At 40.7% G+C, this 22330-nt stretch overlaps 3 protein-coding genes across 4 annotated transcripts; 1 reads left to right on the top strand and 2 right to left on the bottom strand.

Annotated features, from left to right (window-relative positions):
- Positions 1-814: 814 nt before the first annotated feature.
- rhoua (ras homolog family member Ua) lies at positions 815-9349 on the bottom strand. Its single transcript, XM_035155585.2, has 4 exons — positions 8730-9349; positions 8016-8074; positions 7058-7246; positions 815-6557 (listed from the first exon to the last, which is right to left on the bottom strand). The coding sequence occupies exons 1-4, from the start codon at positions 8992-8994 to the stop codon at positions 6273-6275; spliced, it is 798 nt and encodes a 265-aa protein (XP_035011476.1). The 5' UTR covers positions 8995-9349; the 3' UTR covers positions 815-6272.
- A 738-nt stretch (positions 9350-10087) lies between these two features.
- Positions 10088-14949, top strand: pdcd2 (programmed cell death 2). 2 transcript variants are annotated; one of them, XM_035163932.2, is made up of 8 exons: positions 10088-10439; positions 10865-10973; positions 11460-11516; positions 12052-12240; positions 12886-13050; positions 13161-13261; positions 13358-13471; positions 14177-14949. In XM_035163932.2, exons 1-8 carry the CDS (start codon positions 10239-10241, stop codon positions 14354-14356), a joined length of 1116 nt encoding a protein of 371 aa, XP_035019823.1. In that variant the 5' UTR covers positions 10088-10238; the 3' UTR covers positions 14357-14949. The 2 variants fall into 2 exon arrangements, with proteins under 2 accessions (XP_035019823.1, XP_035019815.1); XM_035163924.2 differs by having other exon boundaries at positions 10090-10439; positions 12883-13050.
- A 622-nt stretch (positions 14950-15571) lies between these two features.
- On the bottom strand, positions 15572-22316 carry LOC118103739 (TATA box binding protein). Its single transcript, XM_035150875.2, has 9 exons — positions 22167-22316; positions 21532-21740; positions 19386-19548; positions 19010-19187; positions 18731-18818; positions 18347-18438; positions 17962-18129; positions 17752-17846; positions 15572-17060 (listed from the first exon to the last, which is right to left on the bottom strand). Exons 2-9 carry the CDS (start codon positions 21580-21582, stop codon positions 16981-16983), a joined length of 915 nt encoding a protein of 304 aa, XP_035006766.1. The 5' UTR covers positions 21583-21740; positions 22167-22316; the 3' UTR covers positions 15572-16980.
- Positions 22317-22330: the final 14 nt, after the last annotated feature.

The following is a 22330-nucleotide window of genomic DNA, read 5'->3' as shown; positions in this document are numbered from 1 at the left end:
GAGTGAAGCAGTTTGTTTCCCAGACAGATTTATAGTCAGGGCATGACCCCACCTCACACACACACACACACACACACACACACACACACACACACACACACACACACACACACACACACACAAACAATCTGCCTTCAAGAACAGAGACATACCACTTACCAAATGTCACATGATGGCCTTCAAAATAAAGCTCTTGCGTAACCATGAGGGCCTGGAAGCAGAGAGTCTGTTTACAATGATCCAGTCTGAAGTCGGATGACTTTCTGTGGGCACTGTGTGTGTGTGTGTGTGTGTGTGTGTGAGTGTCACTCTGTGTCTATGTTTGTGTTTCTATGCGTGTGTCTCCTTGCCCCCAAACGTCCTCACATCTTATCACCTCTCTCTTGATGAGCATCAGCTGAGCGCAGCATAGCTGTTGCACTTGGTTATCACGAAGCTATAAAACATCAAATCAGCCACAACAACATGAAAAAACATGTTCAACGCAGAGCCCATGCAACCAGGAAAACCCATGTGTTTAAGGCTCTGCTCTCCCTGCACCATTCTGATGATTAATTAAAGCCTCTTTTCTGATAAAACCCATGAAATTGTGCTGGTGAACAGCTACAGAATTATAAAAATATTATACAGACAATCTCTGTGTACAAGTGTGAATACTTAAAAACAAAAAAGGTGTTCTCATTTACAGCCTGGGTGCTCTAGTGACACGGCTGAGGTACAAGGTTACATACGTTCAGGGGTTATATTTAAACACACACATTCCCAGTCCCACCACTGAGCACCAGGCCTCAAAATCAACAAACCACAGCATGTATTAAATCAGATATTCTTTATTTCTCAGGGTATAAAACGTTTGTACAAACACATCTTCCTTTGTCTGACATCCTCAGTTCAACAGAGAATTCGATGTGAACAGATCGCAGCAGCGTATTATCTGTTACCATGTTTTCATTCGCTGGAAAAAAGAAAACTCAGCCGTGGTTTATACAGAACGATAGCGTTGGTTTGCTAAGAGAAGTTCTCAGCTGGTGTTCCATGTGAGTGAGCTCAGCTGTGTTTCTGGGGCTATCAACCTCAGTGAGAAAATAATTAAATCTCAAGAACGAACAATTTTGTTCATTTCCCCAGGTTGTCTCTTCTTGATTAAACTCTGGGCTATATGTTCATGTGCAATCAACAATAAAGAGGTGTGGGTATTTAGTGATGTTAATCCACTAACCAGGAACAGCACTCTTAATTTTGTTGTGTTTTGTACAATACAATGTCAATAAATGCTTTCTAATCTGGCTTTATATTTGGTGTAATTGCCATATTAAATAAAGAGCGATAACAGATTTGCTTAACGTAAAGAAACGACATTCACAAACAGAAAACCTCTCAATTTTATCATGAACATCTGGAGGAGCTGTCTTCTCAGGGAATTATAGTATTTTTCAACCAGGGCCCTAAGTAGGCGTGTAAATAAATTGTACTTACAAAATGTTTGGAATTGGTCTAGTAGATCTTCACAATAACAAGCTGTGACACAGAAGCAGTGGTTACAATACAATCGTATGGGGCAACTGCGACAGTCCACCGAATTTTCACCAAACGTGAAATGTCTTGCTGAACGAGAAGTCTCACTCAAGTCTCGTGACGGAGGTGGAAAATTGAGTGAGTGAGTGAGTGTGAGAGAGAGTTGGAGAGAGGAGTTGTTGTTGATGATTCCCTTTGAGCCGGAGTATACGGACGAAGAGCTTCTTCAAAATGAACAGTAAATGAGAAGAGAGAGAGAGAGAGAGAGAGAGAGAGAGAGAGAGAGAGAGGCAATAAGCATAGGAGGGTCCACGAGATGCTGCACCGCTTTCTCTGGAAACTGGTGGTGTTGTTATGAGTGCTGTGAACCTACATTTCATGGAATGTCGCAGTTGCCCCATAAGATTACATTGTAGCCCCGGCTGCCATGTCAAGGCTGCTGGTGGAGGGGGTCTATTGGAAATATTCCAAAAGTTGTAAGTGCCATTAATTTGCACCCTCACATTTATAAACACTGAAGCAAATAAAAATGAAACCGTATTTCAAGTATTCACACTGAGAGGATTTCAGCACTACTGTAAGTAGCACATAGGCAAACCTGCACCAACTTTCATCACAATGTGATCATTGATTTAATTATCAGTAAACTTGTAATTTGTACTTTTGTGCAGATTGAAATCCTACCCCAACACTAATAAATCACACAAACTGAAGCCAGCAATCGTCATTATATATACAGTACACCTTTCTTAATGGCAATCAGAGCAACCGACATTGTCCCAAACACACAATTACATTTCTATCTTACTTTCAGCAAAACACCAGCTTTGCAGCACAATACTCTGTCTCCACATTTCTCAGTCACCCTCATCTCTCCATATAACACAGGATAGTTCACTTTCAGAGACCTGTCTGTTCTACATTCCAGGGCCATACATCCGTCATACAGGACACAACCTGCTGAGCATCAATCAGACAATTCTGGTTTTAAAGAAGAAATAACACAACCTCAGTCCTACACATGAAAATAATGAATCTATAAGCAGAAAAATGCATCACTGTTCAATTCAACACAGTCAGGGGTTTCGCTGCTGGGGCCTTAGTCGCTTTTGTTTACTTTAGTTAGAACCATTACTGAGTCAGTTTGCTGTATCTATGGATCTCATCTATTTGCGTTACTGTTAAACTACTCACCACATAACATTACTCCAAAAATGTCAGTCAAGGCCAGTGTGTAGTTCAGAGAAGATGAGTCGTTTTACAAGATAATAGATAAAGCTAATTTCTGTGTTTAGGTGTTGTAGACTGGATAAAGAGAGAAGAACCTAAACAAAGACACATTCAGTCTGAAATCCTTGTCAGACACATGCAAGCTATTGTTGATTAATTAAATAGCAACATACCAAGAAGTCATTCATGCTGTTTTGATGAATTTAAACAGGAATTAATTGACCCAGTTTTATAATGTTCTCAGTGTGAATGCAGGACTGGATCACGTGCTGCATGCAAACAAAACCCAATGTGATAAGAAAAAAAACTGTGAAAAAGACTGATAAAACCTGACAGAGGAAATACGGGCGATCATAAAGATCTGCGTGACCTTTGGCCAAATTAAATCCACCATCAACCAAGACTGCAGACAAACAGAGACAAGCAACTTATTATGCTTCTCCCCCCAGTAAGAAACAATACATTTGCTATCATGAAGTCAAACATGGGCACAGTGAGCCCATTCAGTCGCAGCGGTAGCATCCTCGACAGAAAACAACCACAGAGCTCCAATGAAGCACGGTCCAAAAATCAGGAGTCCCAGTGTCAGAGAGAACACCTGAACGCAACACAAGGATAACGTTTCGAACTGATCGGTTTCTCAGATTTGTCTTGAAGGGCTACACTGTCAATGCTGGTACAAGATCAGTTTGGGTTACATGAGGACGTCTTTGGGGGATAATCTTTTCGAAACCGTATTTTGGTGCCAACATACAGCTTTAGTTGTTTGAGCCTTGGTAGAGGGTGACAAAAATCCAGTTTGGGTGTACGAAACCTCACTGAAACTGATGATTTTGAACGCAACTCTCCATAGTAGAGTTGCGTTCAAAATCATTATTATAATGATTTCAAGGCACACGACAGCTCACTCCACTTCATACCAGTAGAGAAACTAACTTTGAACCACTTTGAAAGATGGCGCAAGTTTAGCTTTAAGGTTAAAACTGCTCACACTCCTCTCACCCGAGATAAGATTACTGGTAGCTCAGGTATAACAGGTCCTTTAGCTCTGGGCTAACATATTTTTCACCATAGAAACATGAGATATGAGTCACCTTTAGCCCTGGATTTACTCAAATCCCCCCCCCCGGCTAAGGGTTATTGTTGACTTTTAAAGAGATATAGTCAGAAACTTACTAATAACAAAATTACTAGAATATTGTCACATGAAATATTGCTCGGTGTAGACCAAAGTTGCTCTTGGACTTTTACATTACAGCAGTCTCAGAAACTTTGTCTTACTAGTCAGACAGGTTTAAAGGAGTTAAGAAATGTAAGCGTGAACTGATCAATATGAAGAATACAGAGTCCTTAAAGTCCTAAAAGGCAATATGTTTTTTCTCTGTGTGCACATGCAGGTTCATTATGTTGTGCACACATGATACAAATAATATTTCGGGGCTAGGGGCTCCACAGTGATTACACTGCTGAACCACAGCAGATCTGCTTCAGTCTGACTTAAACCTCTTTCATTCCTGCTGCTGCAGTGACTCTAAGATACAAAGAGCCATTCACATGGAGGCACTGTGGAGAGATAGTTTTAAATGCTGGGGATCTGCTCTTGTGGTAGTGTACAAAGGAAGGTGTGGCAGCTGAGTGTTACTACACATTTAGTGTTTTAGTTGGCCTTTTTATTTCTGCTTTAACAACATATTAAAGTGAATCTGTTTGAGAGCGAACAGGCTGCAGAGCTGCATACAGCAGACACGTGGTGGACAATGGGTGTCTCTGTAGCGTGAAAGCAGCATGGACTCAGAGTGGTGAAAATGACCTATGGCTGCCACGGTAATGAATGCAGAGGATCAGATTTAGAGTAAATGGAGCAAATGCAGAGCAACAGACAAGACAAATCAAACTGTAGTTGATAGCTACTTAGAAAATATTTCACTGAAAATGTACATGGTAGAAATTTCACAGTCTTACACACAATTGCATTGAAGGCCTACGAAAAGAAAAACAACGGTGTTTATTTCATTTAGCTCTTTTCTTGCTACAGGCCGACACAATCAAACAGCTGAGTCCATTTTGTAAATTCAAACACATGCAGAGAGCACTTGGTTGAATTAGTATTAAATGCTCATGCTTAAGGCTTCGCAAGCATCTTGCAAGATAAGTCAAACATGCACCAAAGCAGAACAAATACCTGAAACCCATTTTTAGTTTCCGTTGTCTGCTGATGCAAGTTTCAGGCTGAGAGGACCAACAAAGATTTATGTTTAACAAAACCAAATTTGTACCAGTCAATTTTTTCAGACTGTACAATCTTTCAGTGCCAAGGTCAGACCGATGAGGATGATAAACTGGCTCAGCTACCAGAGGAGCCCTGCAGTAGGTCCCTGACTCCTGGATTGTGTCTATAAGATAAAACCTTTACAGTGGTGCTTGTGTTTTCATCATATATTCAGACAGTCTGGACATTGTTCAGCATCCTTTGCTACTACTAAGATATGTGTGTTGGTTTCCCTCTCCAGTTATTTTGCTTGAGTTAAGATATGTAGGGGTTGATTTTGAACCAGGCGAAAGAAATTATATTTATTCTTAAGAGGGTAGAAAGTTTTTCATTGACCAAACTTAGTCTGGCTTCACTCTGGAGGGACGTTAATTAAATCCAAAAACAGAGTCAGATATTACCCATGGTGCAGGTTCCAGATTAGGTTTGCTGGCTGCACCACATGTGACCAGGATAAAATTATAAGCTGCTGAATAAAATATGTTCTTTCATTAGAAAACAATCAGCCCAGTGATAAAAAAGCTCTAAAATTAACCATGGGCTATACTTGTTGACTAAGTTCTAACATAAATCATGTTCAGTGATGAAACGATTAGGTCTGCTCCACTGTGGAGTTAGAAACTATTTTAAAGATAAGTGTGAATGTAGTTTTGTTAAAGTCACCAACAATTACAGTTGTAGTCTGAAGACAGTGCAGGTCCCTTCCACCTACACAACAATTACACACCCATTCAAGTTTGAGAAGGTTTTTACCACTAATTCTAATTCATGTGTTAAACCCCGACCAGAAAATAAAAGTCTCTGCTCCTGCTCAAATCTGAAACTGTCTAAACAACATTATCACAGATAACAACTCCTGTTTCATTCCAGTTAAATTTCAGGAGAGCGAGGAGCAGCTTCTCCTCAGAAACTGAGGCTGAAACCAAATTATTACAGCACAAAACCCCCTGGTTCATTCAGGGACACAGGAGCACTGCTTGGTTTTCTGGGCTCTAATAGAACCAGGTTGGGCTCAGTAGTAAATCTCATCCATGATAATACTAAAATCTCCAAAGAAAAACTAGAATATTTGAAATGCATGACAGTCTTACTTTGGTTCTCAGCCACACTCCAGTCGAGATCCTGCTCAACATCAGGCTCCATTACAGAGAAACCCAGACTGAATCCGGGTAGAACCCCAACTCAGCAGAATCCAGACCAGGATAAAGTCAAAGGAGGGTCAGAGTCAGCGAGACCCAAATCTGATCACAGGTCTGCTCTAGGCCACACAACAGTACCTTTTCCACCATGACTTGGACAGACTCTTCATCTTGTCCGGCGTCTGCCTTTGCTTTTTCTGTCGTTTTTGTTTCCCTCTCGGGAGCTTCTGGGAGCTGTAGTTCTGCAGACTGGCCAGTATGGCTGTGTCAAACACTTCTTTAAGGTTTTTTTGGGTCAAAGAGGAGCACTCCATGTAGGCCACCGCTCCGATCTCCATGGCACAGTCCCAGGCGTCCGCTGGCTCGATGGGCCGCTCCCGATACCTCGCCAGGTCGATGAGAACCTAAACAGAGGAGTTTTATTATATAGACTTTTTGTATCACAAATTGGGAAATTTTAAATACTGCTTTTAAACATTTGGTATACATCCTGCAAATGATTTCTAAAGTTGTGAAGCCTTTGTCCATACTCAGGCATTAGCCTAAGTTCAGTTACAAGATAGTAATGAGGGATAGTAATGAGGTTAACCAAGAAATATTTCTTTGAGAAGAAGCACAGCTAGTTCACATCCCTTGATATGTCCAATGTGTGCTCTAGGTAGAGGTGTGGCTTTTACCTTTAAGTCAAGCATATTGGGTTGAAATTATGATGTACTATTTATACTAATTAAAGCTGACATTTTTTGACACTTTAATTAAATGCACAAATTATCTGTTTCTCATCACTTTGAAAAGCCTTTTTTTCATTATAACTTTTCACAGATTTTTTACATGGTGTCAGAAACAAACATTAGAATTACACACATGGAGATTAATGCACAGTGATGTTAAAATGCTTCCACACCTTGACATCTTCTCGGAGGTCACACTGTGTCCCAACCAGAACGAGTGGAGCGAACGGGGCGTGTCTGCGAATCTCTGGGACCCACTTGTCTGGAACGTTTTGGAAAGAGGCGGGACTGACAACACTGAAGCACAGCAGGAACACATCTGCACTGGTGTAACACAGAGGACGCAGCTTATCAAACTCCTCCTGGAAAAGGTGGGAGAGTTCGAGACTGAGTTTCCGTGAGAAGGTCGAAGGCAGTGAGATAAATACAGACATTCACCAAACAAAAGAATGTAGGCATCTCAAAAGGCATCTGAATGTAGTGCAGATCAGTGTGTGTGTGTGTGTGTGTGTGTGTGTGTGTGTGTGTGTGTGTGTGTGTGTGTGTGTGTGTGTGATATAGGAATGCTGATAATAATCTATGAAGATATGTTTGTTTCTCCTCTCTGACGTTCTCTCTCCCTGACAACAGATGGAGACAGAGGATGATGACGATTTCTTTACAATATTTATAGCTACAGTTTTAATACTTTATTTTTAACAATTTTATTCTTTTATAGGTGACTGACACTGAGGTATTGGCTTCTTTTATCTGTGCACCTATCTCTTTGCCCCTGGAGTTCACAACCTAATGAACTTTATGTTGGTCAAACTAGATTCTCTTTTCTCGTATACAGTCAAATGGTGACAAGCAGGTATAGCAAACCTTAAATGTATTTATATGAAACGTTTAAAGACATTGGTAGTAGCACTTCTGAGTTTACAGGACAAAACACCAGATGCTCATTAAGTTTTGACAAAGAATAAAATGTGTTAGCATTATTCCAGAAAGAAGGAATCACTTCCCCTGAGGCATTGTCTCCAACCTAAATAAAGCAACAACAGGAAATGCTGCTCTGTCTGTGAGTGCGTGTGTGTATGTGTGTGTGAGTGTGTGTTCGCGTGCGTGTGCATTTGTGCTGAGATTACTGACCTGCCCAGCTGTGTCACACAGTTGTAGTTTGACTGGCTGCCCATCCACTGACACCACCGCTACACACACACACACACACACACACACACACACACACACACACACACACACACACACACACACACACACACACACACACACACACACACACACACACACACACACACACACACACACACATACAAGGTAAATAACAAGTGTAGTGTAGCTTTTCACTGTATATGGTCAAAATGTGCTGACAACAATAATTGTTTTATCCATAGACTGTATATATGAAGATATGTATATATATATATATATATATATATATATATATATATATATATATATATATATGAGAGAGAGAGAGAGAGAGAGAGAGAGAGAGAGAGAGAGAGAGTATATATATTTCTATACAGACTATGGTTTTTCTCAATTCCAACTTTTATCAAGTATTCTTTCATCAATTAAATGTATTATTCTATATGTGAAATAATAATAATAATAATAGACATCTTTTGAATATTTATTCTAAAAGACTGAAACATGTACCTATTCATCAAACCCGTATTGATGATTAGTCCGTATTTTAAACGTCCATTACTGCTGTGAAATATACTCAGTACCTCATGCTAACTCAGATATTTTAGAAATGAGAATGATCCATATTTCATCAGACGGAAGTTTTTGAAGACCTGTTGATGATGAGCACCCAGTGTCAGCTCCATCCTTTACCTGAGAAGTTGTCGAAGGCGGTGGGCACATACTCGGTGGGGTATCCGTTGGTGGTGTAGCTGACCACCAGGCTGGTCTTCCCCACAGCTCCGTCCCCCACCAGCACACACTTCACCCGCCTCTCCGCCGACCCTGCCCCTGCCTCTGTCCCGGAGCGCCGCGTCCTGCCGGAGCCCCTGTCCCGGCTCCTGACCCTCCTCGGCGGGACGGGCGGAGCAGGGGACACCGGTGCCGGCTTGAAGCTCCCGTCGCCCCGCGGAGGCATCGGACCCGGGGAGGAGGGCGACTTACCGCTGGAGGCAGGAGCTTCAGTCCCGCTTCGGTCCAGTTTTTACATCGTCCATTAAAGTCCGTTATGTGCCGGGTCTCAGAGCCGTTTGTCAACAGTTTGTCGTCGCTTGTGTCCGCTTCGTTTTAGTCTCCATGGCTGAATTAGAAAGATTCAATCTTCATCACAACACAAACACACACAGACACAAACACACTGGCACAAACACACACTGACACAAACACACACTGACACTGAGCAGAGGCAGCGTCATGGTTCACTCACATTTCATCAGACTGAGGAAAAGAGCCGGAGCTCAGCGTTAGAGTGTGTGTGAGTGTGTGTGTGTGTGTGTGTGTGTGTGTGTGTGTGTGTGTGTGTGTGTCCAGAGCTTCCAATGACATCACCGTGTGTGTGTGTGTGTGTGTGTGTGTGTGTGTGTGTGTGTGTGTGTGTGTGCGCGCGCGTGTTTCGAGAGAGAGCCTTTTTTTAATTATTATTTTATTTTATTTCATTTTATAAGCCGTTAGTTTGGTGTATTTTGCTGCATCGGATTAAAGAGAGTAAACCCTGTGACCCCAGTTAAATCCTTCCATAAAAGCAGAGACTAGCTACAACACATGTGTCATAACGTGTAAACATCATTGTACACGTGCACTGCGTGTTACTGGAGTAATGGACTCGGTACCTCAGCACCTTTCATTCAGACTTCATCTGACCTGAGCAACGCAGGAACTTACTACTTACTACTGATATGGATCTTAACTAGATTTATTATGTCTTTGTGAAAGCAGTTTTTATGTTTCTATGTTTGTGAAGCACGTTGTAAACTTGTTTTTGAATAAATAAACTTTAAATAAAGTTTTATTATTATTGTTATTAATATTGTTATTACTGGAAGGACATGCGCGCCATCTAGCGAGAGATCAAGAAACTTGACACTAATCAAATATAATCAAGCCGTCATTTGTATCGGTTAAATGTTATTTTCTGATAGTGAATCATACATAATACAAATCTACATGATCCTTATTCACCATCACAATATTTCTACAAGAGCGGAGAATACGGAACCGGGCAGTGTCTGACATGTGTTTGTTTCCTCACGGACGCTTTTCAGAGCTGTACCAGCGCTGCATGTGTTTTGTTGTGACAGGTTCAGGAGGATACTTTCTTCTGCTGGAAAATTAATTCCCAGTGAGTACAACCTGTTCACTGGACAGACTCGTAACCTCCGCTACATGATGTCCAGCGACCGAGGCGAGTCTCCGGCGGAGGTAGTTCTGGGTTTCCTGGAGGAGGCGGAGCCCTGGCGGCTCCTGTCCCCACAGTTCCCCAGTAAAGTCGGGGGGAAGCCGGCGTGGCTCAGCCGGAGAGGCCTGCCCTCTCTGCCCGAGCTGGAGTGTGAGAGATGCCGCCTGCCCATGGCCTTCCTGCTGCAGGTGAGTGAATAACTTAAACACACAAGCCCCCTTAAATGTGGAGCTCAGTTTTAATATAACATGTTGTTGCACTTCTCTGAGCACTGGGTGACATTTCCACTGTCAGTGGACCACCTCCTGAGAAGTGTCAGCTGACCAACTCATTATACATCACATTAAAGTTAGGGCACAACCCCGTAAATACTTTATGATCTGATTCTTTAGATATTGATTTTCAGGGTGTGATTTTGTCCCATGAACTGGTGACACCCAACCTGACTGTATTCACTTATATAGTGCGAGTTATATACTGTGAGTTACCATTAATGGAGCCATCCTCAGCCTCATGTGTTATAAAACTGTTGCATGACCTGTGATCCCCCCCTTCTCAGTCAATAGCCAGTCTCACTGAAGTGTGTAGTTGACCGTCTCCATCTCTGCTGCAGGTGTACGCACCGATCTCTGGTCAGGACCGGAGTTTCCACAGGTCGCTCCTCCTGTTCTGCTGCAAAACCCCTGAGTGCTACACACTCAACGACAGCAGCTGCATGAAAGGTACGTGGAACCATCACTGTATTCTGTTTGTCCTTACACCTGTCTCATTCATCAAAAGAGCTGAATGAAATAACATTGAATTGATCAATAAATTAATCATAATCACGTAATCATATCAGCTTTGCCGAACATTCAGCTTCTCAATTGCAAATATTTCTACTTTTCTTGTTATGTTTGAAATTGTGACAGAGATTGATTTGTATGTTTTTTTAAAAACATTTTATAGACCACACATTGATTGATTGATTAAAAAAGTAATCAGCAGATCAATTGATAGTGGAAATAACCATTAATCAGCATCATGCTTGACAGATTCTCTTCAGTCTTTTTTTTCTTTGCTCTTCTGTCGTTGATCCTCCTCCCTAGCCCACATCTTCTTCTTATCTGTTCTCTGCGTGTTTGTTGTTTAATCGTTTTCAAAACAAGACTTGATGCATTTAGGTCAAGTTCTCTGACTGATTCTTTTTCTTCTTCATTTCCACTCAGTTTTCAGAAGTCAGCTACCCAGGAGGAATGAGTTCTACCCTTACAACCCTCCGCCAGGTTTGTGCATTTTTCAGGACGTCAGTAAAAATTCTGATCTATCAACCCATAATGTCAAGTAGTTCAAATGTTTTCTAAATGGGAATGTGTTCCATTTCTGAACACACATGCACTAAATCACACATGATCAGAATCAGACTGAACTATTATAACACTTTATAAAGCTATGATTAAGATTATTAATTATGATTAAGCTCTATTAGGCCGTTATAAAGCATTTCACTACAACAAATCCTTAATAATCAAAAATGTTCTTTTATCAATATTTGTACATGTTTGCAGACCTTTTATTAGCAGGGACAGAATATGATAGGGAAGATGATATTTACTGCAACTGCAATCTGTGTTGGTCATTTCACATTTAAACAGTAGCTTCGCATTCAGATGATGTAATCATCTATTTCTGGTTACATATAGTTTCCATAATGCAGTTATTGAGAAGAGAGTGTTGGTACTGCACCACTGAAGATTTTTTTTGTTTGTTGATATGTTATTGATTGATTGACTGAAAAAATACAATCTTTGTCTCCTTCAGAGGAGGAACCCCTCAGTGACCCGGAATCCGACCAGAGAGTGTTGCCCGTCTCTGGGGTTAAACTGTGTTGGGTGTGTGGTTGCCCTGGCAACAAAGCTTGTTCTAGATGTCACACTGTGACCTACTGTGGAAAAAACCACCAGATGCTCCACTGGAAACACACACACAAGAAGGAGTGTGGCAGCCAAGGTGTGTTTACTTGTCTTCTGCACTGAAAGAGAACTGGACACTGATTTGTTTACCCTCCATCCACTGAACAATCACTTGCTGCTAATGAAAACTACAGGAGTTCTGCAGGATCTCTAAAAAAGTCTAACATTTAATTTTATGACTCAAAAAAGTATTAAATACGTTAAAATATTACATTTGTGGCTGTGTTAAAGACTTTGGATACCTTCTGTCTCTGCCTGTATTTGAGAGATAACATTGCATTTTGAGGATTATTTACTCCTAGACTACTTTGCCCTATCCTCAATTATGGGGAAGTTTAAGTAATTCTGAGACTCTGATATTCCTTCATTATCTGTTGCTTTTAATTTTATACATTGTGTGGTCTTTAATTCAACTTGTTGAAACCTGAAGAGTATGTGCTTGTTTCTGACATGGTGTTGTGATTTGCACTGTAGAATGGAGGATTTGTGAAAGACATTTTACAGTATCCAGTATCACAATAACTTATGATAATAATAATATATCCCACAATTTGACTTGAACAGCATTTTTACCCTGAGCAGTCGTACATCTAAACTTAAGAGTCAGTGTTTGTAATATCCTGATTGATGGGAGATTAAATATCTCTACTGTGTCTTTTGTCTCTCTGTGTCTGAATAGAAGTGTCCCTCGTCACAACATCTCCCTTCCTCTTCCCTGAAACTGAGCTGGTCACTGAGCCTGAGGAAGAGGAGAAAGTTGGGAAAGACGAAGACACAAAGAAGGATGAAGGAGAAGAGGAAGGGAGCGGCACTCAAACCGATGTAGACTGTCTGTCTTTAGCAGAGAGTAAGAAACAGAACAGAATATGGAAGGTTTTAGTAGCAGCTCTGACAACTGCTCTGTTCACGTGCTCATCAGTGTATCTTTCCTCCTGACTTCCTGTTGTGTGTCTTCAGCGTTGGCAGAGACCGACCTGGAGGAGATGGCGATGTGTGAGACTGAAGACATCAAAGTGTTCCAGAGGTTTAAAAAGAGGATCGCACCAGAACCACACCAGGTAAAAAATAAACACAAAATATATGTCAAAAAGAGTGAAAGGAACACTGGACACTGTGCAGTTTGAAATTGATCAGTTCCTCTGGTTGTGTTTCAGGTGGTGCGCTACATTCGAGGCGGTTCTCCCTTGTGGGTCTCTTCTCAACACATCCCTTCAGATCAGGATATCCCACAATGCACCTGTGGCGCCAAGAGGACTTTCGAGTTCCAGGTAGTCACCACTCATTAAATGCTCAGTCATCTGATCTCTTAAAGACTTGTCTTTTATTTTTTGCTGATGTTTCCTTTCTTCGCCCTCTATTCACTTTGACCATAGTTTTCATTGTCTCAGTCATGTTTCCTGACTGCAGTTCATCATCGTCATCATAATAATAGTAATCATACATTTTATTTATATAGCACTTTTTAAGCTTACACTAAGAAAAGAGAGCAAAATTAAAATCTGGAAAACCCTCGTAGGACATAAAACTTTTAGAACATGACAGCACATACATCAACAGCATTATACATCGCCCATACATGTATAAATTGATGTTTAAGTATACAAATTATTTATTAAAATAAAATAAAATTAGATAGATTAAAACAAAGTGAGATTGAATAATAGATAATATAAAAGATATCATACGTAGTGAATGTGCAGTGTATATTTATAAAATTATGTAAAGTTCATATAAATACAAAATGATAAAAAAAAAAAAAAGTATTACATTTATAGGATAGATAAATAATTAAACACAATAAATAGTCAAATATGTGTGATACAATAAAAATACCCAGAAGGATAAATAAAACTACAATCAAAGAGGATTGTAAAAATCTGCACATTGTATTATATGTGAATGTCTGTGTCTCTACACAGGAAACAGTATTTATCTGTTGGATAAATGTAATAATTGTGTGCGTGTGTGTGCAGGTGATGCCCCAGCTGTTGAACAGTCTACATGTGGACTCGACAGGAGCCAGTATCGACTGGGGTACGGTGGCCGTCTACACCTGCTCCGTCAGCTGTAACCGTGACGACCAGTACTTCCCTGAGTTCATCTGGAAGCAGGATTTCAGCTCGGATCCACACGCACAGATTAAACACTCGTAACATCTGACAGCTCATTCTGAGCAACGAGGAGACTGGTTTCATCACACTGGCAGTGATGTCACTTCCCATGTAGGGAACTGGACGTGTGCTGCAGCACTTCTTACATTACTGATGATACACAGATCAAATGTAAAAATGTGTGAAATACCAGTGACCGAGTGATCAGACTCCAGGAGAATGTTGAACAGCAGATATTCACTGTCTGGCCTTGACCTAGATTTCTGTTTTTGAGGAACAGTTATAACCCAAACTGAGTCATAAATTAATAAAATGTATTTCATTAAAAGTTCAGATATTCAAACAGGAATTCTGGATCCTGGTTCTAGTTCTAAACATTTTCTTAAATAAACAATTTCTGGTTGTAAAGAACAGTGTCAGTGGTGTTTCGGCCCTATGTGATTATCAGTGTATGTTCATCTTGGCTACATATTAAAACAGATCAGTGAAGTGGAGCTGATAAAAAGAAATGAACTTGTGCCTTATCACAGATTTTAATTTAGTCCCTTCATCTGATTTTCTGTATTTTTCAGTGCTTCAGTGACAAATATTGAAAATAAACCATAGCCTAAGACATGAGGCATTTTGTCAACTCACATTTATAAGTTATTTAATCAGATCTGATTTGTGGGGCATCTGGCGGCCAACTGGTTTAAATGCAGATACCACATACCCACAGCATCCATGGCTCAATCCCCAACTAAACATCATATCCTTCTCTCTGCCCTTCTTTCCCCATTGTGCTGAAACAATGCCCAAATAAATCTTAGTTTGTAACTCATTTAGCAAAACTAAATTTTAAAAGGGATTATTGAACTTATCAATGACAAAACAACTGACAATGATAAATATTTGAATGCAATTTAAAAGGAGCATAAGTATAGACATGTTAGTAAACTAGTGTTGCTGTGCAGTATGTGGTCCAGTTTACACAGCAGTGACAAATACTGAGCACACATTGTTTAGGAAAGAAACTCTTAAGTCAATAAAGATGCGGTTTTCAACTAGAACAGCACCGAGTAGAGCTCATACCTTCAGTTCGATCAAGCTGCGCTAAATTTCACACTCAGATATCAATCCCTTAAATATCCTTGATTTTTGTCATCAAGATCCATGAATTATTCCCAGAGAAACCCCCCCACCCCTCTGCCCACAAGGCCTGTTGAGTACGAGTGTGTCCAAATGTTATTGTAATGAAAGAAGCAGCTTTAACAGCAGTCAGTATTTACACATTTATTAATGCACAGTGCAGAGCATCAACAGTTTCAGAAGAAGCAGAATTGCATTTAAATGTGACGGGGCTCATACTCGTGCAGAAGAGAAATATTCAACCCCATGTCTTCGTCAGAGTTGTCCGTACAAATATTAGGAGACGAAAACACGTGGTGAAACCAAATATATTGTGAATCCAAATTTTATATTTAATTGCTTAACTTTTACATTGTTATCAAGGATGTGTCCAGTTGAAACTCTGTGTGACACACAAAACAGACCAGTGCCCAAAACTTAAACTCTTAAATGTAGATTTTTGATTGAACAAAGAACGTGAACAACCAACACAAATTAACATTTGCAAATGCTCAAAAATAATAATTTCAAAAAGGAAAATGTTTAAATATAGATTTGAATAGCCCAAAAAATTTAACTTTAAAATAAATTAAAATGGCAAAGCAATTTGTAGTTTATCTGCTGTCACACTGTCTTTTAGTGCTAATGAATTTAAGAAATAGTCAGCCTATTGTTCCACCCGACACTTTTCTTCCAATTTCGGTCGTATTCGTCTGAATTTCTAGAAAGAAAACAAAAATTCTGTCTAACAGGACAAGGTGTCCTGTTTGCTCAAACAGTCGAGGAGCATCATTCCCTTTAGGTTTGGCCTTTTTCTAAAACTGTGAAACAGGACTACACAGCAGCGGGACTTGGACAGATTCTAAATTTAAGAGCAGCCAAATTGTGACAGCTGACTAACAATAGATTATTATGTCTCATGTTAAAACCAGATTAAAAATCACTTAACAATATTTATGAATGTAGGACTACGCTGGAGCCAGATCAGATTGATTTAAATGTACATTTTTAGTTTATGGATCAAACTCAAATACCAGACTGATTTGATATCAACAGTGTTGAGGAACTTAAATCTCAGTAAATACTGTGATAGGAATGTGGGGCTGACAGACCTGAACACAACTTTATGTAACTGGGAGATAGAGCAGACAAGTACTAAAAATGCAATGTAGAAAACTATTTAAAAATGCATAAAATAAGAACAGCAATACTCCCGGTCAGACCGCCTCTCTTCCACTTAGCGATTTTTACATTTTCTTTACAGTCTTATGTACAATGAGGGATGTGATCAAACAATCTGAAAACAGCTGGAAATAAATGGAACGGGGTCAAAACACAGAACCTTTCAAAAAAGGTCCAAAAGTCCTTTTTCTTAAAAAAATAAAAGGAAAGAGGAAGGACAAAAAGTAAAAGGTGACTAGTTCACATCCCTGCACAACAGCCCTTAGAGCAGTCCACTTGTAGAGGTCAACATGTAGATGACACTTCTACGTATCTTTAAAAAATCCATGTAAAAGAGACTGGGTTGGGGAGATGTTAAAAGAAGAAAACGACAGGTCCTACGTCGTCTTGCGGAAACCTTTGAGGATGGGGTAGATGCTTTCAAACGCTTCGTAGATCTCTCCTCTCACCTTGGCACCTTAACAAACAAAAAAAAAAACACATATGATAACTGCAATAAGTTACTATACCCAGTTACATGCATCTTCTCATTTTATGTTTTAAGTTCTATTGTTGAAATGCTCGAGCAACAATTTGGACATTTCTCCCTTAAATTTTTAGCGCCCTCTGGTGGAGAAATTGTTTGTACCTTAAAGGGATAGTTCACCGAAAAATGAGAATGCAGTCATAATCTACTCACAACTATGCCGATGGAGGTGTGGGTGAAGGCTAAAAACTTGGTGTAAATGACGTCTCTTCGAGTCAAATTTGAATGTTGGGGCTTCCGGAAAATTGGATGACACCACAGGAGCAGAATGGAGGCATTTTACGTTTTTTGTTATTTTTTTATGTTTGACGAAGGAGTCACCAGTTACTTTGATTGTATTGGATTTGACCGCAACGCTGTTTACCCCTTAACTCCAAAAGTGTTTTGTGGACTTAAACACTTCACCCACCCTCCATCAGCATAGTGGTGAGTAGATGAGTGAATTTTTATTTTTCTGTCAACTATCCCTTTAATCCTAGTTTGACATTAGTGTACTGTCAATTATTATTCATTATCTGACATATACATTGATGCCAATATATCTGCAATGATCTAATATGACGAGATCTAGTTCTGATCTACATAGTAGTCTCTATAGTGAGTGAAGTGGAGCGGGTTTTACCTGTGAGTACAACTTTCCCAGAAACAAAGATGAGCAGGACAATTCTGGGTTTGATCATCCTGTAAATCAGCCCCGGAAAGAGCTCCGGCTCGTAACTGCAACAGACAAGTCACTTTGTTTAGTCGTAACATGGAAAAGAAACACAGGAAGTCGGCATCATGTGTATCTGTATACAGACTGTAGACGTTATACTAAATGTCTAGAAGTTACCTGCTGAACTGTTGATGTGTGAGGACCAATCCCTCCAGTCGGATGGGGAACTTCACATCGCAGCTGCCCACCATGTTCTGAATTTTGAAGTCCAGGAACTTGGCAGGAAAACCGAGCTTCTGCACCACACGAGCATACTTTCTGGCTGCTAATCTCGACTGCTCCTCACTGGAGTGAAGGTGAGTTGATGAGAAGCAGATTAGAGAGAAAAATGAAGGAGAAACCTTGATTATATAGTTTAGTAGTGAGGTGAAGAAAGGCAAGGCTTGCATGTCTTTTATCTCAGTGTTAGTGAAAATCTTTATTGTGCCTACAACACTACTGTGAACATCTGGCTTTTCATCAAGAACATGCACATGAAATGTGGAACAAGCTACATTCTGACCTCTTGGCTCCAGTGCAAACCATCTTCCCAGAGCTGAAGATGAGGGCAGTGGTTCTGGGTTCTCGTATTCTCATGATGACGGCAGCAAAACGCTAAAAGAAAGCAAAAGACATATCAGTAACATATTACTATTACTGAAAGAGTTCTTCCCATTGTAGTTGTGTGGGATGTTTAGTATAAATATGTCCAGTATATACATAATGGAAGAAATGTCCTCTCCGATTGGTCATTTCTGTGTGTAGGAAGAAATATGTGAAAGATGACATGACTAAAGGACAGATCGGGGAATCATCTAACCAACTTTAAGCCCCATAGATGGAAGCTAGAACAAATACATGACAGTTTGGAACTGTTGAGTAAAATATGAATGTGTTTCAGTCTCACCTTTGGGTTGTACTCTGCGTTCCTGGCTCTCAGGGCGATGGTCTTCAAGTCGAGTTTACAGCCCAGATTTACAGTGGATACGATGTTTCTGATAGTAGACAGAGGGAGAAAAGTACAGAGAACAGTTAAGTCACTATGTCAGAAGTTTTCAGGTGTGTGGCAGTGTCATTAATTTTGGAAATAAAAAAACATTTGTATATAAACTTGGGGCACCCACAGAAAGTGTAAATGTAAAATAAAATGGCAATCATGACAATTTCGTTGGTTATTAAAACGTACTGTAGCTGTGGTACGATTCCAGAGCTCTCTGAGGCAGGTGTGGCCGGTGTGATGGGGGTCATGGGAGTCAGCGGGGTGTTGTAGAGCGGGGTGTTCCCTGGTAGCGCTGTGGTGGTTGTACCAGCTACTGTCTGGGAATGGAAAAGCTGAGGCGTCTGCCCTGACGTACCCGGAAGGCCTAGAGAGCAAATTAAGTTTTTACTTGTAATATGAAGTGGTGATAAAGTTTCACTCTGTCGAAAACTGAAATGATAAATGTTAAGATTAATTTCTAAGAATAAATGTGAAAGACAGCAGTTCCAGGGATATGAGGTTATGATCTAACATCATAAGCATGGCAGAAGACGGACAGGGATTTGACAGTGGTGTGTTGTACCTGTGTTGGCCTGCTGTGCCTGTTGTTGTTGCGCCTGTTGTTGTTGCCTCTGCTGTTCCTCGAGTATAGACAGACTGTTGGTGTTCGTGACTGGCTGGGGCGTCAGGCCTGAGCCATATGGCATCATGGGACTGAAGATTGGCATGCTCGGGGTCATGGCACCCTGCACAAAACAAACATCGAAACAACATAAAGTTGAGATTTAGCAGAAGAACCACATTATTAACAAATGACACTGGAAAAATATTGCAATTGTTTTTTACTCTTCTTACAGTAATACATTATTATCTTACATTTATCACATGAATATCAAAATGGCATTGATATGAGAAGACAATGACTGTACAACTAATTTTCATAGTGAAAATAATGGCAGTAAAATATTTGGGCCCTGAGGGGATACTAAAACTTTTATCGTCATCATTGTAGGCATATGTTTGTTATTTTCTATTATTTCATACTATTAATTGCAGAAATGGTTTGGCAGTGCGAAATCATCTGTTGCAAGCTGTGAGTTCAGATCAACTTCCTTCAGCTATCCATCAGTAATGTTTGCGGCTCCAGAATGTGGCCTGACACGAAGAATAAATCTTGTATGCAACAATATACGACATAACTGCCTCATCTACAGTACAGCCACATAGTCACCCCACTAAGACTATTTCACTGGGCTACATGAGCATCATACTTCTCCCAGTATAGGCCCTTTTCAAAGCCAACATTTTCACTTACCGCAGTAGGAAAGGCCAAGGTGTCCTTGAGAACATTACCAATGGCTTTGACATATCAAAATAGCTTCTGTGACAAAGGCCAAGGCAGTAAATTTACCTTCAGCATGTTAACACAGTTTGTAGGAGACGTGGTTACAAAAATAAGCCACAATTCAGAAGCTGTAGGATGCGAGCTCAGAAGAATCAGGACCAAGCTGGTACCTTGAAGTCTCAGTATGATCAATACTGACAATATGATATTGTCAGTATGACAATATCACATATACACACATATACACACACACACACACACACATATATACACATATATATATATATCTATTCTATTCAATATAGAGCACAGGTAAACAACATATTTATAGATATATAGGAAGCTGGTTAAGTATAAGATCATTAATGTAAAATAACTGTCTTTTAACTGCTATAATGTTACCTTGTTATTGTTTTTACTGTCACTGTTTTTACCATGTTAAGTGCCTTTGAGTCAATTTTAAAAGCGCTATACAAATAAAAAAAATATTATTATAAATTAATGACTTATGGAGAAGGGGTGAGATTAAATAAGTACTACAGCAGGTCACAGGACGGAGTAGGCGTCCGTCATACGTGGCCCAGAACACATTTAGGTTCACACAGCTAAACAATGAGGTCACATGCATTCCAGACCACCTCCGAATGTGGTGTAGGTGATCAGATCTCAGGACACATCTGGGTGAATTCAGACTTGTACTTCACGTTGACCACCTGTGATCATATCACTCAGGAGGGATGTTGATGCCAGGTCTGTGTGGGGTCTATGATATGGATCGCCTCCTGACATCGCGCTCTAAAATCGACCCTGTGACAAACAGGAAGCCAGTGGAGCTTCCTGTTTGTCACAGGGTCGATTTTATTTTATTTTTTGTTAACATTTAAATCTCTTAATGGACTGGACGAACTCCTTCATGTTCAGCCTCCAGTTAGAGAGCTGAGGTCAGCCACTCAGCTGCTCCTGGACTTGCCTAAAACGAGGCTCATAACCAGAGGTGATCGAGCCTTTGCAGTAGTGTCTTATGAAACAGCTTACCACCCAATATTAGATCTGCCCCCTCACTAGCACACTACAAATCATTAGTAAAAACACATCTCTTCTCCGTGGCCTTATTTTCGAGTTGTGAACGTTTTTATCCCAGCAGATTATATTTTAGTCTATTTTGTTTTATCTTAGTTAATTTTACTGTTATTTGATGTATTGCGAGTTGCTGTTTTCTTGTTGTAACTTTTACTTTGGGAAGCACTTTGGTCTACCAAGTTGTTTTAAATGTGCTATATAAATAAACGTGACATGTGCTGGTCATCTTCTAGTCAACTGAGGTAGCCAGCCTGACCCCGCGCTGAGGACAAGCACCTGTTGCTGAATGGCCGAGTGTTCCTACCTGAGGGGAGGCCAGACCCGGGAAGGCTGGTACACTGTTGTTCTGGTCCATCTTGTCGGCTCCTCACGTCGGACACCGCCACCAGGAGCAGGCAGGGACTCCTCTTCACAGCAGTGGCCTCAGAGCTCCGTAGTAAACACAAACAACCGGGGGGGGGGGCTCCACTGTAACACCCTCGTGCTGTATGTCCTCTGACAGCGATGACGCGCCTGGAGTCAAACCGGTAAGAACACGTTTAAAGACAAACACTGATTTATCACCGTGCAGCATCAAAGCTGAGTGAGTGAGTGACAAATGACACGAAGCCGCTGTGGCGCCAACACACATTTAGCTCTAACTGTCTGTTCGCGTTGCTTTAGCATGTTAGTTCCGACCCCCTCTGCATGATGTCTCGTGCAGGAGATTAGAGTGACAAACACGGATGATGATTTCGTCTGCACCTAAAACCAGAGCAGTGTCCCGGCAGGATGTCTGGACGCCTCCAAACTGCACCACATCAACACAGTGGCTAGCTGGGGTTAGCCGCACTGCTAATGTTAGCTGCACCGGCTAACATGGAAGACGTAAGTCCAACGCGCTGCGGCCTCAACGGAAGCAGCGGCGTTGTGAGATGACGCCAGATTGCAAGAACTCACAGTGCGTGGAGAGGAAACTTCCAGTCGCCCTCTCGCAATTGGAACCAGCAGAGAAACTGTTTTAATTCAGCTCCGGGCTCGTGTCATCTTCAGTTGACTTCTTCTTCGGCGCTCAAGAAAAGCGCTACTCCTCTTCTTCTTCTTCTTCGTTGGCTGCCGCTGCT

This window comes from Hippoglossus stenolepis, chromosome 1 (assembly GCF_022539355.2).
Source record: "Hippoglossus stenolepis isolate QCI-W04-F060 chromosome 1, HSTE1.2, whole genome shotgun sequence".
Classification (NCBI taxonomy): domain Eukaryota; kingdom Metazoa; phylum Chordata; class Actinopteri; order Pleuronectiformes; family Pleuronectidae; genus Hippoglossus; species Hippoglossus stenolepis.
Note: the sequence above shows the minus strand (reverse complement) of the source record. Positions and strands in the feature narration are given on the sequence as shown.

Coding starts and splice junctions, on each gene's coding strand:
- LOC118103739 (XM_035150875.2), bottom strand. CDS start 21,582: ATGGACCAGAACAACAGTGTACCAGCCTTCCCGGGTCTGGCCTCCCCT. Junction 19,549..21,531: donor CGGGTCTGGCCTCCCCTCAG/GTAGGAACACTC, acceptor TGTTTTGTGCAG/GGTGCCATGACCCCGAGCAT. Junction 18,439..18,730: donor ACGCAGAGTACAACCCAAAG/GTGAGACTGAAA, acceptor GCTTTCTTTTAG/CGTTTTGCTGCCGTCATCAT.
- rhoua (XM_035155585.2), bottom strand. CDS start 8,994: ATGCCTCCGCGGGGCGACGGGAGCTTCAAGCCGGCACCGGTGTCCCCT. Junction 8,075..8,729: donor CGCCTTCGACAACTTCTCAG/GTAAAGGATGGA, acceptor GTGTGTGTGTAG/CGGTGGTGTCAGTGGATGGG. Junction 7,247..8,015: donor TGTGTGACACAGCTGGGCAG/GTCAGTAATCTC, acceptor CACCTTTTCCAG/GAGGAGTTTGATAAGCTGCG.
- pdcd2 (XM_035163924.2), top strand. CDS start 10,239: ATGATGTCCAGCGACCGAGGCGAGTCTCCGGCGGAGGTAGTTCTGGGT. Junction 10,974..11,459: donor CGACAGCAGCTGCATGAAAG/GTACGTGGAACC, acceptor ATTTCCACTCAG/TTTTCAGAAGTCAGCTACCC. Junction 13,472..14,176: donor AGAGGACTTTCGAGTTCCAG/GTAGTCACCACT, acceptor GTGTGTGTGCAG/GTGATGCCCCAGCTGTTGAA.